The following is a 20900-nucleotide window of genomic DNA, read 5'->3' as shown; positions in this document are numbered from 1 at the left end:
GTGGTGTTCAAATGTGGAAGTTGTACATTAGGGGCCTGTTGTCTGTATGGTGAATTGAGGCAGACCCCCAATGATATGCATATATATATATACAAAGTTTTACTACGAAACGCGTTAGAGCGGGGCCTGTGACGTCCGCTCTGTGTGTACCCGGCTCCCCTGCACGCCTCAGTTCCTACGGCTTCCAACGACATGCTGTTCTCACCATCGGTGTTCCCAGCGGGTGATCCTGGTCGGCGCTAGTGCTCCGGGCGGCTGGTAGTAGTTTGCCGGGTCGTTTTGTATATACAAAAGCCTTGTGGTACCAAGCCCACAGTGCTCTCTTTTATGGTACAAGCAATTGTTTGCCTTATCTTGAATGTGGTTTAATTATCATTTTATTAAAATTGTCATTTATGCACTATGGAGCGCCCCTCCTGTCCTCTTTTTTGACATATATATGCATCTCCTATACACACAAGGAGATGCATTGATACCAATGTGCAGCCCAGATCTGTACTTTATAGTCTAAATCAAATGTGTGTACACAGCGCAGTGCGATTCGATCCTCGAATTGGCATTGAATAGAAAATTAATTGCACCGTGTGTTTACACCACTAAAGACTGGCCAGCTGAAACCAGGCATACTATTAATATTGATTACCTCATTAATATCAGTGCAGTGAGTTCCATTTCCTGAAAACCCAGGTGGACAGGGGCCACACCGGAAACCAGATCCAGTTTCTGTGCAGGTAACTCCTGAGAAGCACGGATTAGGGAAACATCTGTTTGTAAAAGCTGTCATAACAATTTCCTGGCCAGTAGCACTTGTGTGAATTCCTTTGACATAAAGAATAATGAAACAAAATAATTATTATTTTGCATTAATATTTTTTGAAGCTTAAGTGATTATGTTTCATGTACAGTATCACTAATCAAAGATCAACAATAAATGACAATTAGCTCTTCAATGCGTCCTTGAACTTGCACATTCACTGTGCAGAACTACCACATACAGTATGCAAAAAGCTGTGATTAAAAAACTGAACAAACATAATGGTATCCAGGCTTTAGATCTACAGTGTCTGGGTAGACAATCAAGAGGTCGGCAACTATTGATCGACAGTCAAAAAGTTGATATGAAAAAGGTTGACATCTGCGAGTGCTAGAGAAATCATTTGATGGATTCTGCATTACAGCATTGATCTGATGTAATGAAGTAAACAGCCTTATAGAGAAATGTCAACTTAGCAAACTTTAATGCTTTAACCAATCAATGCAAATGCTGTTGATGAAACAGCTAACCCTACACAAAGTGATGCTACCGACACTGTTTATCATAATATTTGAAACAGTATGGTATAAAAAGAACTGTGAAACACTAATGAGTAAATGTCTTTGTGCTAAACACATCACAAATTAAGACACCAAAGATGTTTTTTTGTATAAAGGCGCCATTGTACCCGGTTCCAACCTGCTAGTTTTGATAACAAACTTTACGCAAAATCATAGTGTTTCGAGTCATAAGATGCCTAATAACCGGTCTAAATTTGTGCGTGCTGAATTAAATATACCATCCACAGTCATCGGGAATGCTGCAAGTAGACTGCAGCTGGAACATTTCAAAGTAGCCTTTAACTTGTATTGTGCCAAGAATATTTTATATATTGTTTTAAAAGTTAAGCATTACCTTATTATTCAACAGCTATGCTTCCTTAAATGTAATTTTCATATACCAATAAAATATGCTTATGATTTAGAAAACCCAAAATTTGGTCTTTGATTCTAATCAGAGTACATGGAAGAAATGTACAGTCACATGGTATAAAGTTAAAATCAATGTTGTTTATTAGAAAATCATCATAGTTATGATGCATTGGACATAAAATGCTTCAAACACAACTTTGGTTACAAGTTACACAAGCCTGTATACTGTATATTTATCCATATCATGACTTCTTGGGATGTCTTACAAAGTTCTTTACAAAAGAAACAATCATTACATTTGTATCATCACTAAAATGGGCCAGCACGTCCTTAGATTTGGGTTAGTCGGACTGGTCAGTGGCTGAGAAGCACAACTAGAATTGCATTTTCAGGTTTTCCTTCATTATTTGAAATGTAGTTTTTTTCTATGCACTCTAACTGCTAAGAGGTTTGTTTTATACTATAGGCTTGGGGGGATCCCTGGTGGCTGACCGCGTATGTACTCCATACAGTACATGCCTTGGTAGATGTGGCACAATGTATGTGTAGCGTCAGGCTTTGGGTTGTACGCTTTAAACCTCAGCTGGCTAGTATCATATGCTACCTTCACTGCGGGTCTGGTCCCTTGGGGTCCCTCTCGTGCCTTATCAATGTTAGTCCTTAATGCCTATAATGTTTGCTATGTTTCAATAGCTAATTATCCTGAAGGGAGCGGGGTAACTTGTTGTTACTCCCCCTTCCTACATGTGTGAGGTGTTGCTACTTTGGTGCCTCACTTGGGCTCCCTTGGGAGCCTCTTTATTTAATTTGTTTGTGTTATGTTTCCGTGTCTTGGGTCTCCCTTGTGTGTGTTCCCCCCCTGTCTTCAGTCTGTATTCCTTTTGCTATCCAATTTGGGTATCCAAAATAATGCCAATTCTGATGTCCCTTATCTTGGTTTTCACGCTGCATCTTAATGCTGGTTATGGTTAAAATCATTACATTAAATGTGAAAGGCTTAAACTCCCCCCAAAAACGTACGGTAGCTCTTTCCTTCTTTTATAAAAAGAAGGCGAGTATAGTAGCCATTCAGGAAACCCATTTCAGGAGTTCTGACCCCCCTCGATTCTCAGACAGCCACTTCCCCTGTTGCTATATGGCGAATGCCCCGACCAAGAAAGTGGGGGTTGCTATTCTATTTTCACATTCCTGCCCTTTCACTTTAAAATCCCAAGTCTCTGACCCAGAGAGCAGATTCCTCATTCTAGTGGGGACCTTAGAGGGTAAAGATGTCACTTTAGTGTCATAAAATCAGCTTATTTGCTGATGATATTTTATTATGCATCAAGAACCCCACTTCCTCCCTCCCCAAACTACATCACATTTTAGATCTTTACACTAAGATTTCATATTATAAACTTAACACGACCAAGACTGAAGCTTTCCCACTACATATCCCTCATGAGTCCTTAGTACGACTTAAGGACGAATATAAATACGCCTGGCAGACACAGGCTATTAAATATCTAGGTGTTCAGCTAGCCAGGGAGTCTGACATTATTGAATGTAATTATACCCCCCTTTTAAGCTCTCTTGAGAAACTTACAAAGGATTGGTTGCTGCACGAAATCTCCTGGCTGGGTCGGGTTGCAGCGGCCAAAATTACGCTGCTTCCCAAGCTTTTATATTTGTTTCGGACTATCCCTAGGAAATTATTCCTTAGGATCAATAGATTATTTTCTAGTTTCATCCGGAAGGGAGCGAGACCTCGTATTGCCAGATGCACATTGGTGCTACCAAAGGACTCCGGCGGTGTTGCGTACCCAGATCTTGAGCGTTACCACTCGGCCTGCATTCTGAGTCAGGCTTGCGACTGGTTTGTAGCGTCTGGCCCTAAGCCCTGGGTTAGCATAAAAAGAATTTCACGCTCTCCGAGCTACTCTTTTTGACGGCTAGGGCGATTCCCACATGGACGGGCCCGGGAATAGCGTTCAGAACTACTTTGGCCTGGCAAGAGGTTGTTGCGAACGATCCAGATGTATTGTTACCGGCCCCCTGTCTCCCCATTACCTCGTTAAGTAACCTAATCCCTGATCTTTGCCTGGGGACGTGGATAGAGGGAGGAATTAAATGTTTGAAAGATATTTACTGTACAAATGCCCTTCTCTCCTTCTCCCAACTACAGACACAATTCCACATCCCTAGGCATGATTTCTTTAAATACTTGCAGATACGGCATTGGCTATCGGAATATACGGGGAGACCAACACACGCTTTACGCCAGCTCTGTCCCTTCTCCTATCGTCCTCTGACCACAGGGGAGGTATCTCTAGACGGTACCAATATGTAGTACTTTTGGGCAGGGGAGGGAAGTTGGTGTCTCAGGTTGGCTGGGAAAAAGATTTATCTCGAGAACTCCCTGAATTAGTCTGAGAGTCTATATTTAAGACTTGTTTTAAGATCTCTAAATGTGCGCACCATTGCGAAATGTATTATAAACTATGTATTAGAGCATATTTCACTCCCTGTCGGCTTAACGCCATTTGGCCCTCCATATCTAATCTCTGCTGGAGGGGATGTGGATGTGTGGGATCATTAGTACATATCTTCTGGGGCTGCTCGACCCTGAGGCCGCTGTGGCGCGAGGTATTCACTTTGATCTACAAAGTTTTGGGTATCTCTGTCCCTGAGGACCCCCTGGCGGCTTTGCTGCACCAGTTTCCATTTCCAGTGCCCAGTTGTGATAGATATATACTAGGCCACATTTTAATAGCAACCAAAGCAGCTATTGGTCAACTATGGAAATCCCCATCTTTGCCTACGATTCAAAATATCACTAACGCTGTACATAAACACTATGTTTTTGAAACTGCAGGATGTAAATACTCCTCTTCCCCTTCTTCTATCCACATTAAATGGTTCCGGTGGGGTGAGTTTTGGGAGAAGAGCGGTCTGCCCCTAGGTCTTACTGACCACGTGGATTTGTCCAACCTACACTCGCCATAGATAATTTAGATCCCTCTTTGGGGATAAGGGGATTGAAACTCAGATCTATCCTATGCTTTATGTTTCCCCCTGTTTTGTACACTTTCCTCATGTGTCTGTCTTGTCCTGTTCTCTTTTTTTGCTATGTTTTTCTATTATTATTGCTTAGTTACTAGGACATGGTTAAGTAATAGAGCAGGATTTAACTCCCAGCCTCACTGTCCTTGAGGCAGATGCTATGCAGAACCACATCCTGGAGAATGGAAATGTTCTAGTTCTTGCCTTATAACTATTGTTCATCAGCCTGCTCTTTATTGTCAAGCTGTTTTATGTACCACTGTATGTCCTATTTTTCTTCATTAATAAAAAACAATGTTTAAAAAAAATAGTAGAATAATAATAATAAAAAAAGAAGAATATAAAGTAAACACAATATTGACTGCAAAAGGTGCTTTTAAAATTGAGCAACTGGTTATTTGTACTTTTTTAATTCAAATTTAAAATTGTTATTATAGTCTTTGGGAATAGGGTGCTGCCAGTGGCGAGCCTGTGAGAATCAAAAAAATAACATTTGTGCCATTCATTAAAATAAAAGGCCAACCAGTGTCCCCCCAGCTGTTTGCTGCTATGTGTATTGATTAAAAATGTGCAGGGGTATTGCAACAGTTTACTGGTCGGCAACATTTTGCATGGATAGGTCTCTTTAAAAAATAGCAGTGTCATTGGGTCTGCGTACAGTATACAATTGATCTGCAATTTGTTCATCTTGCTGTTGCGTAATTACAACTGTTAAATTATGCAAAAAATATTAAAATTATGCATTTAATTTATACAGTAGATATTCCTACAGCATGTCACGGTCTGATCTAGCACTTCAGAAAAGTGGAATTCAGCTCGGAGATTGGCCATACAGATTACCGAGAGGTGCTTCACACATTCCTGTTCAGGCGATAGATCAAAAGCGAATAGTGTGCAACCATCAAGGTACTCTTCTTGGTCAATTAGTATACTGTATTTGTGATCTGTATGAGTGACATCTACTCATGAATCGTTTTACCGTGTTCAAAGTCAGGTTGAAATGGCTTGGCTGTATGTGGCATTAAGGTAAAGGGATGGAAAGTTTACATTTTGATGTTCAAAACGTAAAGAGTTCCGGTCATAGGCTCTTGAAAATGCTTCATTGTCTACAAACGCAGCTATAACAGTTTTTGATACTTGTGTACAGGAAGTTATTGTTGCCGCACTGTATTTGTCCAAATAGTAAGAATTTGGTCGGTTGGATAATGTTTAACCAACATAAATAAATAGATGCTATATATAGCTTTTTTTTTTTTTTTTAACATTACATTTTTATTGTGAATTTTTCCAGAGAGTATCTGGGGGGGGGGGGGGATACAGAAGGAAGGGAGGGAGGGTAGGGGACAAAAGAAAACAGTGGACGGTAAATCATACTTGTCTCACAAATCACATCAGATCATAATAATGTACTAAAAGTACAATCTGCATCTGTATAGAACAATACATCTCATGATAACGAATAGCCTTTATCTATTGAGAATTTAGTACAGATAAGTCAGGAGGACTGTTGTGTATACTCGAGCGCCCCATTTTTTCATTATAGAGTGACCAGCCATGCCATTTCATTACTATTGAGTTTGGGGAAGAAGAGTACTTGGCATCGGCGGTCTCGTAGATAAAGTGACTGTGTACCTTGTTACGAATAGCCTCTAGGGATGGTATGGTATCAGATTTCCACAGTTTAGTAATAGTCGACTTGGTGGCTATAAGGACATGGCCTAAAATATACCTGTCAGCCGCCAAGAAATGTGATGGGAAGATATGGAGCAGGGCAAGAGCTGGGTCAGGAAGGATGGGTTGGTTTATTATTAGGCTCATTAGCTGAAATACTTCCCCCCAGAGAGGCCGCAGGCGTGGGCACTCCCAAAATATGTGGAAGATATCCCCAATGTTGCCACATTTCCTCCAACAGGAGTTAGGGAATGATGGCCAAATCTTATGCAGCCTGGCTGGGGTGAAGTAGGCCCTATGGATAAGCTTGAAAAACATTTCAGAATGGTTTATACAGCGTGATATCTTGAAACAGGTTCTAAAGATGTTCTCCCAATCTTCCTCACTGAGAGATCTGTTCAGATCTCTTTCCCATAGGGATTGTGATTTCAGTTTATGTCTTACATTTATGGAGAGTAAGTGGGAGTACCACCACGATATGCCGCCTTTGTGAGAATAAGTGCTCATCCTGGTTTTAAGATAGGCGGGGAAAGCTGGTTTTGTGTTGGGTGTGGTTAGATGTGATTGTAACCAACTTCTTATCTGTAGATAGATGAAAAAGTCCTGTTTGGGGATATTGAAGTTGTTTTGTATATAATTAAAGGGTGCGAAATTATCCCCGACATACAGGTCTTCCACTGAAGCTATTCCCTGATTAATCCATCTATCTAATGGCACATTGGGGATTAAAGATTTCAAAGCTTTTAATGATAAGAAGGGGGCCGGTAGAGCTGTCTTTTCTAGAGAAGCTGTCATTTTATACCAGACATCTTGGGTGGCTTTAATAGATTTACAGAGGGCTGAGACTTTTCTAGTTTCATTTTGTGGGAGCCATACCAGGTCTGCGATGGGAGTAGGGTGGGAGTAGGTACTCTCCAACAACACCCACGGTTTCGGGTCTTTAAGATCAAGCCAATCCCTAGCCTGGTTCAGAATACAAGAGGCGTAGTAAGTTTCAATATCGGGGTAGGCAACACCGCCCTCGGATTTAGAACTTATTAGAATCTTCTTAGCAATTCTAGGTTTGGCCCCTCTCCAAATATATTTAGTCAGAAGTTGGTTAAATTTGTTCATTAAGTTTTTTGGGGGGGATCTAGGGATAGAGCGGAAAAGGTACATCAATTTCGGTAAGAGGACCATTTTAGCTGCAGCCACTCTCCCTAGCCATGATACATCATGCATCATCCAGTCTCCAGTCAGCTCTGCAAAGGCCCTCAGCAGGGGGCCATAATTGCACTCAAAAATATGGTTTTCCAACGCCAGGTTAATTCCTAAGTATCTCAGTGAGCGGGTTTGCCATGCGTAGTTGTACTTTTCTTTTAATCTAGTGATGGTATCTTGGGGGAGCCCCAAAGGAAGGGCCTCCGTCTTACCAGTGTTTAATTTATAGAATGATACTTCGGAGTAGTCTTGTAGCACCTTGTGTAAAGCGGGGAGAGAATTTTCAGGATCTAAGAGACATAATAGGACATCATCCGCAAATAGGCTAATTTTATGGGACGAACTACCTATTACCGGACCCTTAATAGAGTTATTACATCTAGGGCCTTATTCTGGTTGGAGCGTCCGGGCCGTACGCGTACGTCCCGGGGTTTTTTACGATCTGCGCATGTGCAGATACGCTAATGCGCCGGCGCGAACACTCCACAACGCTTACGGCTGGTGTCTCAACGTGCGAAAAAACCTGTACGCGAGCGTACGGGTAATGGGGCGGCATAGGGGCGTGTTGATGGGAGCGGCCGAAATAATGAGGGAAAATGGGCGTAAATATGGGCGTACACGGGGGTGTGCACCAAAAATGAGCGGTGCTACTACCGCACGATCGACTAAGGCACCGTTCGTTTCGGACACCAAACAGGTGGCCGCCAACCGCCAGCTAAAACCACCCCTACAGATACCGCATGCCAGCGTGCGCCTGAGTTGGCTAATTAACGCTGATTACTACTCAAACACATACACCTGAATGTAATAAGCAATGCTGCAGTCTATTAACTCCAAACCATGATTTCACTGCCTGCAAGCCACACATGCAGCACGCAAACACATTGGAAGCTTATGTTTCTATACTTCTCCACATTTAAAGGTTTGTTTAATTTAAGGTAAGAATCTTTTTATACGCTAAGGTAGGTATTTGCTAAACAGACACATTCACTACGTGCTTTCATAGACTTTACGCAGTAGCACACTCAATCTACACAAGTCGACATGTGTCAACGTGTTCACTCTAATACTAACATAGGTTTTGTATTTAGGATACAATAACATAAACCACATCTAACACCTACAAAGGATGTTTCAGCAATGTTTGAAGCCCATGACCACTATTTTCCACACAATCTTTGTATAGTACCCAAAATTATGACCTGTACCACTATCTCATCTGCTATGATTTGGATTTGACTACACTCTGGATGTAAGATGCCACCAATCACATTATTGCACTCTCATCTCTCTAACAAAGGATTCCTACATCTGCTTATGACACTGTCAAATCATATATATTTTAAAAGTTATGCATGTTTGTTCACAAGGTAATTTATCATGTTTGGCCCATTCACACATCTTTTTTTAGGGAGGACACATATGCATTCCTACACAAATGTACCTTTTCACCCTTGTTTGTCTGCCTCACCCACTCCATGAGGAAAGCATTGTTCTGGACCTGCTTTTACCTACTACTGTAGGAGCTACCTCACCTGCACACAAACTGCTTTCTCACCTATTAAGTTGCTCTGCACATGTGCTGACACAAACTAATTAGCAGGGAAAAGTTGGATAGGAACATGGGAATGGCCATGGAGAGGGTTACACATGGGAAACTTCGACCACACTTCAACAAATGTTCAAAAATACCCTGGTCAGTAAGTACACATAAATCTAGTATTTGTTTCACACAAGAAATTACACATACCACAATTTTGTTTTAATTTGTAAAATAAATTTATTTGCTGTTCAGCATCACAGCTTGACACTTTAATGTGAGAAATCAAATAAACAAATAAAATAGACACACAAATAATAAAACAGCCAGAACAAGAGGTTGCATATCTCCAAACATGTGTTACCCTGCAAATGCAATGGTGAAATAAATGGGGACACCAGAATACGTACTGCAACAACCAGGGTGAATACTAAGCAAGATACACACCACCAAAAAAAAATATCCTGCATTTGTAGAGGTCAAAATACGAACTTTCATGCCCATGGCACGCAAATGGATCGATGGCCAACTCAGGAAGCGGATGTCCAGTGCAATTTAAACCTTTGGCCTCCAACCACAGAGGAAGTGAACCAGGTCTCATTTGGGCCCTTTTTTGCCCCTTTTAGATGGGGCCTTGGGGACAGGGGCCTTTGGGTCAGCTGGCTTTCGGCGTCTTCCCCTAGTCGACACAGGAGGGTCAGCCGAGGTGGAAGGTTGGGGAGCAGCTTGGGGTGGGGCAGCAGATGGGGGATTGTCCCTTAGGGACCTGGCGGTGGACAGCTGCTCCGCAAGAAGTTCATTCTGGCGGCTGAGGTGTTGGCCAATGCTTAGCATGCCAGCCGCCAGAGTTTCATTAATGCGGTTCAACGCCTCAACCTGCAGCTGGTTTGTGGCCTTCCACTCCGCCAGAAAATCCGCCACCTGCTGCTGACGGATGGCAGCATCCACCCCTTGCTGCTCGATCCTGTCCAGCGTCACCAACAGGCTCTCACTCCATGTCTCCTGTGGCTGGGGCTGGGGGCGACGTCTTGGTGGAGGCTGGGCCACCTGCTCCACCTGTGGCTCTGCAGAGGAAGATGCTGCCGGTACATCCTGACTTTCTGCTTCTGCTAGGATAAGAATTGAAAACAATGTCACCATCACATACGCAATAAAAAATATCTTTCTAAATACAATGCATTACTGTGACTTACCATCAAAAGCAGCAGCAAAGACCTCCGCCGGGAGCTCACTGTCCATATTGGAGATCCCCCTGATCTCCCCCACATCGATGACGTCACAGGAGTCCAGCTCCAGGGGGGTATACTCCAAATGGTCAGGCATAGGACCGCTCCCGGTGGACATGCTGTGGTTGTACCGGTCAGTCATCTTCCTCTTCAGGGCACTTTTGAAGTCAGTCCACCTACAAGTTTAAAAATACAAATATCACCATGAGATATGTTCACCACTGTGCTACGTGTAGGGTTACCACCTAGTCCCTTTAATTCCGGACACATGTTACTTACACAGGTTCTGTGGCAGTTTAAAATTAGGTGAAGTGGAGTCTTGAAGTCAGCCAGCCACAGAACCTGTGTAATTAATATGTGTCCGGAATTAAAGGGACTATGTGGTACCCCTAGCTACGTGACATTTCCTAGTGTGGGTGATCTTATGTTTTTTTGCCATGTGTGGCCAAATATTTCTTTGATGGACAAAACCATGTGCACTGCAGGTGAGGCAGGTGTAAAACCCCACCCAAATCTGATTATCTCTGCACAAGTAACACCTGCCTCACCTGCAGTGCACATGGTTTTGTCCATCTAAGAAATATTTGGGCAGAAAGAGTGAACTAGAATAAGGGCCTCAGTTCCTGCTGGAGACTGCTGAAAAATTGCCCTGACAAACACACTAACCTTTTCTTCACCGCGTCCCAAGTTCTGACCACTGGTGACACCTGGTTCACTTCCTCTGTGATCTTGTCCCAAAGGTTTCTCCTTGCACTGGCACCCGGCTTCCTGGTTGCCAATTCAATCCATTCGCGTGCCCTGGGCACTAGAATTCGCATTTCGGCCTCTACAAATGCAGGGTTTCTCCTTCTGGTGGTGGTATCCTGCTCAGTCATCACCCTAGATGTTGCAGCACGTTTTCTGGTGGCCCCAGTTCTCTCACCATGCACCTGCTGGGTCACACCTGTTTGGAGAGATGCAACCTCTTGTTCTGGCTGGTTGCTTGGCCCTTGTGGAGCTGGTGGAGGTTCACCAGGGCCTTTTACTGAGGGGCCCGCTTGATCTTGCAGGCGACTCCTCTCTTGGGCCCTCCTTCTCCGCTCCTGTTCCCTCTTGTTGAGTGCATCAAGCATGGATTGTGCTGTAGCTCTCTGCAGAGCGTCCTCTGCTGCAGAATCGTCTGAGTCAGACATGTTTGCAGCAATTGTGGGCTGCATCTGACTGAATATTTATATGTTAATCTCCCGCCATGAACAAGGGGGCGTATATTTTTTCCCGCAATGTAGATGCAAATTTACGCCGATATTTCCCGCCGATAATTCCCGCTTAAATTACGCAGGTCTCAACGCACCTGATCAAACACCTGTATATGCACATACACAGGTTGTGGAGCATTGTGCTACATCGTGAAATGTGGGCACCTGTCATTCCAATGACAAGTGTTGTCAGCTGGTATCTGTTGGAGTTCGTGTATGCTTTGTGAGTCACATTTCAAAACATCACGATATAATGCTTTCCTTACATATGTAATGTGTATGAAATTGTCATACAGCAACATGTTGCATTGTGGCCCTTTAGGCAGCGTAGCTATAAGTAGAGGGTTGCGTGTATTATTTTCCGCCTACTGTATATACAGTACTCCTCTCCATGCATATCGGTGTATCGTGCCCCCTTTAAGCAGCGTAGTTCTAAGTAGACGGTTGCGTGTATTAATTTCCGCATACTATATATACAGTACTTTTCTCTTCATGGCAATCGGTGTATTGAGCCCCCTTTAAGCAGCGTAGTTATGAGTAGACGGGGGTGCGTGTATTATTTTCCGCACACTGTATATATACAGTTCCTCTCTATACATTGAATGCATGCTGTTGGTTGTGGTGTGTATATCGGAACGGTCCGCGTAAGTTTCTATTCGCATCCAGTTTGTTAATGTAAGAGGGATTAATAAAGTTAATACCAAACAAACAATTTTTTCAACCAATCAGCAAGCACCAAAAGTGATATATGTACCTGCAATTAATAACTGCGCCATTGCCACCATGACAGCAAACAGAGCTAGGCCATTCTCGACCCCTGAGCTGTTGGCCCTGGTCCACGTCATGGACCGTCACCTGGGGCCCAGGGGCCCATATGTTTCGAATGCGGACAAGCGGCGGGCATATAATGCTGCCCGCCGCCTGATATTTTCCACGACCGGCGTCCGCAGAAGCCTGGGGCAGGTTGAGCGGCGCTGGTCAGACCTGCGCCGGCGGCAGCCCGTTCTACTGTGCAGCCTTCGCCGCCATATTGCCCGATGTAAGTTTTGATTACTAGTATGTCTGCGTTTTTTAGCAATGTTGTGTGTACTTTTTAAAAATAGGTTGCTGAGTATGGGGGTGTATATGGGTGTATATGGGGTGTATATGGGGTGTACATGGGTGTATATGGGTGTATATGGGGTGTATATGGGGGTGTATATGGGTGTATATGGGGTGTATATGGGTGTATATGGGGTGTATATGGGTGTATATGGGGGGTATAGGGGGGTGTATATGGGGTGTATATGGGTGTATATGGGGTGTATATGGGTGTATATGGGGGGTATAGGGGGGTATAGGGGGGTGTATATGGGTGTATATGGGGTGTATATGGGGTGTATATGGGGTGTATATGGGGGTATAGGGGGTGTATATGGGTGTATATGGGGTGTATATGGGGGTGTATATGGGTGTATATGGGGTGTATATGGGTGTATATGGGGGGTATAGGGGGGTGTATATGGGGTGTATATGGGGGGTATATGGGGGGTATATATGGGTGTATATGGGGTGTATATGGGGGGTATAGGGGGGTGTATATGGGGGTGTATATGGGTGTATATGGGGGGTATAGGGGGGGTTTAAGTAGTTGCTCAGTTTTTTGGCGTAGGATATCAAATAGTTAGCATGATAAATGTCTGAAATATCACAGCAATGATCATTTGGAAGGTTATGAGCATGACTAATGTGAATTTTTCTTTCCCCCTTTTTTATGAATCCCAATCTTCGATTTCTATGCCATCAACATGAACATTGCAGCACGGGCAAGAGCCGCCAGAGAAGCCCGGGAGCAGGCACGCCGGGACCAGGCAGCCCCGGAGCAGCCAGAGGAGGAGGAAGAGGAAGAGGAAGAGGAGGAGGAGGAAGAGGAGGAGGAGGAGGAAGAGGAGGAGGAGGAAGAGGAAGAGGAGGAGAAGAAAGAGGAGGAGGAGGAAGAGGAGGAGGAGGAAGAGGAAGAGGAGGAGAAGAAAGAGGAGGAGGAGGAAGAGGAGGAGGAGGAAGAGGAAGAGGAGGAGAAGAAAGAGGAGGAGGAGGAAGAAGAGGAGGAGGAAGAAGAAGAGACACAGGGTGCTGTTTGGACCCACACAATTTCCCCATCCCCTTCCCCCTCCACAACCCCCACCCCCACCACCTCCCCAACCCCCACCCCCCCCCTCCCCACCCCATTTCCAACCCCCCTATACCTCTCCACCACCCACCCCCAAACCTCTCCACTCCCCAGTAACAGCCACTACCGTGGTCCAGACTCCGGGACCATCATTCTCGTTGCTCCAGACCCCCCCAACCACCGCACAGCCAACCAGCGGTGACCAGGATGGCTCAAGTAGCCGTAAGTAAATAATTTGTCTAATGTTTACCTACACATTTCTACACATCAACAATCACAACAACCACATATGTGTATCCAACATCAACATTAGTTGCAACATATCACTGCAGGGCGACCATGAGGTGTGTCCTGTCCTTCTCCAGGAACAAGGGTCCCCTTGGTGGTTTTTTTGAGTGTGGCCATGCCTCACCCCTTGAATAATTGACATAACAGTACATCCAATGAGATATCCGACATTAGTGGTGTGGTAGTTATGTGGCTCCAGGTGTTGGGTAACTCCAGTTCCCAGCATGATGTGCAACACAGGGCCGGATTATAATGGAGGCACAAGGGGTCAGTGCCCCTGGGCCCCCCTCTAGCTAGGGGCCCCCTGTGGTTGTCATGTATTTTTGACCAAAAAAATGTGTAAGTTGTTTTTTTTCTTTTTTAGCTAAATGTTTTGTGCATGGGTGGGGTAGTGCTGCAGCTTGACCTATCTGCCAATGTGACAATGATTTATGGTGCTGAGCATCGGGAGCCAAGGCACACTGATTGCACAAGTGTGCAGTGCATTTCTGGGAGATGACTAAGTCCCATGACACTTTGCACCAGAGGACAGAGGCTGAGAAGTTTGTGCTGAGCTCTGATTGGTGGAGCTCATTACATGCTTCTCAGGTCCATGGAGAACAGCAGCAGCAGCTTTGTCATGGGAGGGATTTTAATCAGAGGCAGCACTAGGACTGTGAGGTCTCCACCAGAGTAAGGGGCAGAGGGACAAACACAGGCTTTTCATGTGGTGTGTGTGTGTGTGTGTGTATATATATATATATATATATATATATATATATATATATATATATATATCCCCTGCAGTTAATTAAGTATATTATTTTGTAGTACTGTGTTTACAGCAGACCCATCTTCAATGTAGTTTAAAAATGTATGTGGCCTTCACACATAACTCTCAACTTATTTTTAGGTACAAATACAACAAACATTTGTGTATGTTATATATTAATTTTTTATTTTTATCCCTTCCCTACAGACACTGGACAGCAGCAGGAGGAGGTGGCAGCCCTAATGCGGGAGATTGTCCTCACCCTCCTGTACCTCCAGATCCTGTTTGGCCTTCTGGAGGCCTGAATTTAATTTTTTTTTATCCCCCCCCCTTATTATTTTTGTGCCAAATAAACGTTTATGTACAGTTCGAAATTGCCTTTGTTTTTAATCAGAAATATGTTAGAGGGCTTGTAAGGGTAGGTACATACAGATGTGTACTGTAAGTTATACTTGTAATTTGAGGTGAGGGGTAATGATTGATGTGTGAATGTGTGTGTTTTTGAATAAAATAACACATAGTAAAAATGCATGAATTTTTAATGTTGTTCGATTACAACATCACACATAACATCAGGGTAGGTATACATGTTACACATTGTGGACAAAGTAATTATGGACATAATTTAGTACATATACAGAAACACCAACATTACTTGATGTAAAAATAACAGCAATATGGGGACACATAGATAGTGCTTAAAATGCCACATTAGAACATAACAAATATACATGTAATGAGGGTTCAAATGTAGTTTTATTAGGTCTTTATTGAGGTAGACAATTGAGTTAATAGAAAACAATAATTGAATAACAAATAGATTAATTAATCAATTGTGAGATTTGTAGTTGAAAGGGAAGATTTGCAGGTCCATATATGTGAAGGGTATGCCAGCGTACACGGACGTACGCTCACTCTCACGAGCGGTGACATAACTTGTGTTTTCCATTGAAAACAATAGGGACCCGTGCGTGCAAGCTGGCGTACGCTCAGATCTCCGCAAGAAGTCGGTGGGAAGACGGACGAAAGACGTCCGCGTACGTTGCCGTACGCTCAGTTGTACGCCAGTTGTCCGAGTGTAAGGGCTGGGCCGGCCGCGTACGTTGCCGTACGCTCATTTGTACGCCACTCCCCTTCTACGTTATTTCTGCCCGTACGTAAGCGGCTGATTTGTGGGTGGACTTACCCCTAACGGCCGCGTACGGCTAGCGTGCGGTAATGGCGAACGTACGCACGTTTGGCCGCTCCAAGCAGAATAATGCCCCTAATGTGTTCAGCCAGAGGCTCAACCGCCAAAGCAAAGATCAAGGGAGAAAGTGGGCACCCCTGACGGGTACCGTTGGAGATTTTGAAGCCTGAGGAAGTGCAACCATTTGTGAAAACCCTTGCAGAGGGACAAGAGTATAGAGCCAGGATTGAATCTAATATCCGGCCGCTAAGACCAAATTTTTCTAAGGTCGCACGCATGAAGCCCCAGTGGAGCCTATCAAAGGCCTTCTCGGCATCCAGTGACAGGACTAAAAGGGGGATTGTCTTAGATGAGCAGAATTCGATAACGCCTAGCACCCTGCGCGTGTTATACGGGGCCTGTCTGTTCAAAACAAAACCCACCTGGTCATTTTTAATGAGGGAGGGGAGTAGTGGACTTATACGGTTAGCAACTAATTTAGCGTATAGTTTCAGATCCGAGTTAAGGAGCGCAATGGGTCTGTAGTTTTGGACTGCTGTTTGGGGTTTCCCTGGTTTGGGGATGGTGATGATGCGGGATTCCAGCATTTCAGAGGGGAAATGTTTTGCCAATGAGGCCTCGTTAAATACCTTAAGTAATACAGGTGACAGTTGGGATTTGAATGTTTTGTAAAAGTTAGAAGGGAACCCATCGGGCCCCGGGGCCTTGTCTGATGGAAGGGAGTCAATACCAGTTTGGACCTCTTCTAGTGACCAGGGTGCGTTAAGAGAAACACATGCCTCAGGGGACAACTTAGGGAGGTTGATCTTATTTAAAAAACTTTGGATCTTCTCATAGTGTGGTTGGTGAGTGGCAGGGTCATCCTTCAAATTATATAGTTTAGAGTAATACTCTGAAAAGACGTTGGCTATCTCATTTGGGTCATATACTTTTGAGCCCCGGTCAGAATAGATCATGTGGATTTTTTCCCTTGCTCTCTTACCTCTTAACTTTCTGGCTAATAGTCTACCCGAGCGATTCCCAAGTTGATAAAATTTCTGATTTAGTCTACTAACATTACGTTGGACTTCTGATAGGTAAAAGCCATTGACTTTATCCCTTGCTTCATTTAATAGCTTAAAGAGCGACTTATCAGCTGGGTTGGACTTATGGGCAGCTTCAAGAGTGGTGAGCTCTAGTTCAGCTTGTACTAAGGATTTCTTGAATTCCTTTTTCATTTTGGCAGCTATTTGAATTGCTGAGCCTCGGACTACCGCCTTAAGAGCGCACCAATGGTTAAAGGTAGAAGTAGCGTCAGGGGAGTTCTCCTGTAGATAGTAGTCTATTGCCGAATGTATAGCCTGCTGAGCCTCCAGCTGAACAAGAGTCTGACGACCCATACGCCACGGGCCGGGGGCAATTGTCCTACTCATTATTTCCCATTCTATAAATATCGGAGAGTGATCTGACCATGATCTGGGGAGAATTTTTATCTTGTTGAAGGAGTCTAAGGACCATTTGTCTGATATGGCGAGGTCAATTCTCGAGTAAGTGCCATGAACGTGTGAATAGAAAGTATAATCCCTTACTGAGGGGTTTTTGACCCGTCATATGTCAAAGAGGTCATATTCTGCTAGCAACTGACGGAGACCCTTAGAGGGATTGCAGGGCCGACTGGAGGATCCGGGGCGAGCGCACGTTCTATCTATAGCGGGGTCCGGCACCAGGTTAAAGTCTCCCAGGAGCAGCAAGGCTCCCTTACATAGTTGTTGGACTTTGGTGCAGAGCTTTCTACAAAATGGGAGTTGCCTAGTGTTAGGAGCATAACAGGACACAATAGTCACGTCCCGGTTTTCGAGAGAGCCTGTTAAGATCAGGAATCTCCCGTCCGGGTCAGAGTATTGGGATGAGAGGGAGAATTCACAGTGTTGCGAAATTAAGATAGCAACTCCTGCTCTCTTAGATGGACCATTAGCCATGTAGCAGTGCGGGTAATTTCTGTCGTGAAATAACGGGGGAGCTGAGTCCATAAAATGCGTTTCCTGGACAGCTGCAATCTGGACCTTATGTTTATGAAAATATTTAAGAGCTAACCTCCTCTTATTGGGGGAGTTAAGGCCTTTGGCGTTGATGGAAATAATGTTAACCATGATCCTCTATTGGGAGAGCATCTTGAAGCATTGGAGACAGACAAAAAATTGTATTAGGGCAAACATAGGTACCATCTTGACTGTGATCTGGGGGGGTAACAAGGGGGTATAAAAGGAGAAGGCGAGGTGAAAGGTAGAGGAGGGGGGGACCCCCAGCCGGGGGTAAAGTTGGACGCCATACCATGGCGACACTCTAAGAGGGTGTGGGGGGTAATGGAGAACACAAGAACACCTGGATCTAAACCCAACCTGTAACATAAACATAAACGTAAAATGGGGCTTGAACTAACCTCAGCTATTATGCATAGAGGGATTGCCTCCACCCGTAAACCCCCTAAGGGAATCCGGGGGGGGGGGGTACAACCCATGCCTCTCTTGTCTGAGAGTAAGTTTTCTAGGCCATATAGAAAACGTATAGAACACAGAACGAATAACAAAGAAGAACAGCAACCTGTCAAGGATGTAGAAACAAAACAAAGATAAAACAGCAGTAAGGCATCTTCCAAGGATAAAACCAGGGACGTGCAGTCAGGGGAGGCAGGAGAGGCAGTGCCTCACCTGTCATAAATCATAAAAACCAAAATACAAAAATGATATTTATAACACATACTGGGTAATAAATATCTTATTGCTATTTTTTTTATCTAATTTATGGTGTGAGACACTGCCTGGGAGCTTTGGGAGGCAGCGGGAGCTGTGCCTCCAGCTGACAATTGAAAACTGTCAGCACCGGGGGCGGGGCTGATCAGAAGCACAAAAGGAGACTTAAAAGCCCATTAAAAAGTATTGGGGAAGCGGCACCTACATGTCTGCCTCTGTGACAGGGACGTGCCTTCAGCCAACATGAAAGCATGCCCCTGTCACAGAGACAGATGTGATAGGACAGTGGATCAGGCTGCCTGTCACACACTGACAGTCTGATCCGCGGTCATCCTCATACTGTGGTGGCTGTCTCCCCCTGGACCCTGCCGGGGGAACCAGCTATCTTCCCTCCTCCTGCCGCTGCTGAAGACCGGGCATGGACATGTCAGGATGGCCCAGCGGCGAACCTCCCTCCTCCCAAAGCTGCTGGAGCCTGGCCGACTCACCTCCCTCCTCCTGCTGCTGCGGACCCGCCGGGAGGCCCGGCTGTCCTCCTGTTGCTGCTGGAGCCCAGGGATTGGCATGTCAGAGAGGTCCAGCCGGCTCACCTCCCTGCTCCTTCCGCCACCGCGGCCCCCACCGCTGGGAGAACTGGCTCCCCTACCTCCTCTCCCCGATGCTGGAGCCCAGGCATGGGCATTTGAGGGTGGCCCGGCCGACTCACCTCCCTGTTCCTCGCGGCCCTATCTCTCCTCCCTCCTCCCCCACCTGCTAGATCTCAGGCATCATGGCATGGGCAGCAGTGGCAGCATCCGAGGTTCCTGCAGGCTGCGGGCTCCTCCACTGCCTGTCACTTCAAGCAGGGGTCTTTCAGAAGCATTGAGCCAGGCCCCAGTCAGCAGGTCCAGCTGTTCCTACTGCTGGAAGGTATATCCAGGTGAGCCCTCTGCCCTCTGGGGTGATGTCTGTTGGGAAGTATATATATATATATATATATATATATACACACACACACACACACACTCATGCACAAACCATAATATTTTTTATTTTATTTTTGGCCAGGCGAGGAGGTGCAAAATTCTCCTCCTTCTTCCCATCACCGTTTCCTTGGGAGGCTTCAAGTGTGAGTAATGCTTCAGCCCTGTGTCCCCACTGTCACTGTCCCCACGTCCCCTGCTGTCACTGTTCCTGCGTCCCCTGCCGTCTCTCTCCCCGCGATGCCCGCTGTCACTCTCCCTGGGTTGCTCGCTGCCACTGTCCCCATGTCGGCCACTGTCACTCTCCCTGTGCCGCCTGCCTCACCTGACACTAACCTCACCGCACGTCACTGGATAAAACAGTGCAAAGTGACCGCTTGGTATATAGACTAATTTCTATAAGTTAGCACAGAACCTTTAAACATGCGGTACTTAGAGCAGTAGCATCTTTACCACAGGAATAAATTTAGTGATCCAACCCTGACGCAGACCAGTCCCGCTGGAGTCCGCGCTCAGGTGATGGGTCGGGCGGAGAGCTCGCTGATTGCAGTGTGGAGAGGAAGCGTTTCCCTTCATCCACCGAAGACAGTACCGTAGTTGTACCCTCTCGATTGATTAGTAGTTTTGTGGGGAACCCCCATCTACAGAGGATATTTTCTTTGCGTAAAGCAGCCGTTATGGGTTGGAAAGAATGTCTCTTGGCTAGAGTAGCTTGAGATAGGTCTCCAAAGATTTGAAGAGGCCCTAGTGTTCTGGAGGCAGCGTCGGACGGTCTGGCAGCTTTAAGTATCGCCTCCTTCACATGATAAAAGTGTATGCGCATAAGTACATCCCGCGGGGAGTCCTCTGGGGCGCTTCTTGCTTTGGGCAACCTGTGGATCCTGTCTATCAGGAGGTCTGCGGTGGGCTTATCGGGTAGAAGTTTCTGGAAAATCTTGACCGCAAAGTCGTTCAAACTGCTATTTGAGATCGTTTCTGGAACTCCACGCAGCTTAATGTTGTTCCGTCTCGATCTGTCCTCCAGGTCTGAGACTTTATCTCGCAGGGCAGCAACCTCAGCTTCTAAGGCGTCGTGGGAGGAGATTAGATCATTATGGGAGGAGACGACTTCTCCCATTTTGGTTTCAATATGATTGGTGCGTTCACCCAGGTCGTCAATTGATTTCTGGCAATCCCGAAGCGTGGCTTTAAACTCGTCGGTTACCTCTGTTTTAAACTGGGACAGCAGTAAC

General features: G+C 45.2%; 1 protein-coding gene across 1 annotated transcript in view; it reads right to left on the bottom strand.

The window, feature by feature from the left end:
• The window catches only part of COMP (cartilage oligomeric matrix protein), a 151446-nt gene that overhangs the window by 54784 nt on the left and 75762 nt on the right, over window positions 1-20900 (bottom strand). Inside the window, exon 4 of the mRNA XM_083179394.1 lies at window positions 644-819. Within this exon, the coding sequence (XP_083035520.1) occupies window positions 644-819 (176 nt within the window). The remainder of the gene's footprint in view (window positions 1-643; window positions 820-20900) is intronic.

Source organism: Crinia signifera, chromosome 1 (assembly GCF_055691185.1).
Source record: "Crinia signifera chromosome 1, ASM5569118v1, whole genome shotgun sequence".
NCBI classification, from domain to species: domain Eukaryota; kingdom Metazoa; phylum Chordata; class Amphibia; order Anura; family Myobatrachidae; genus Crinia; species Crinia signifera.
This window is presented reverse-complemented; position numbering and strand designations above follow the sequence as displayed.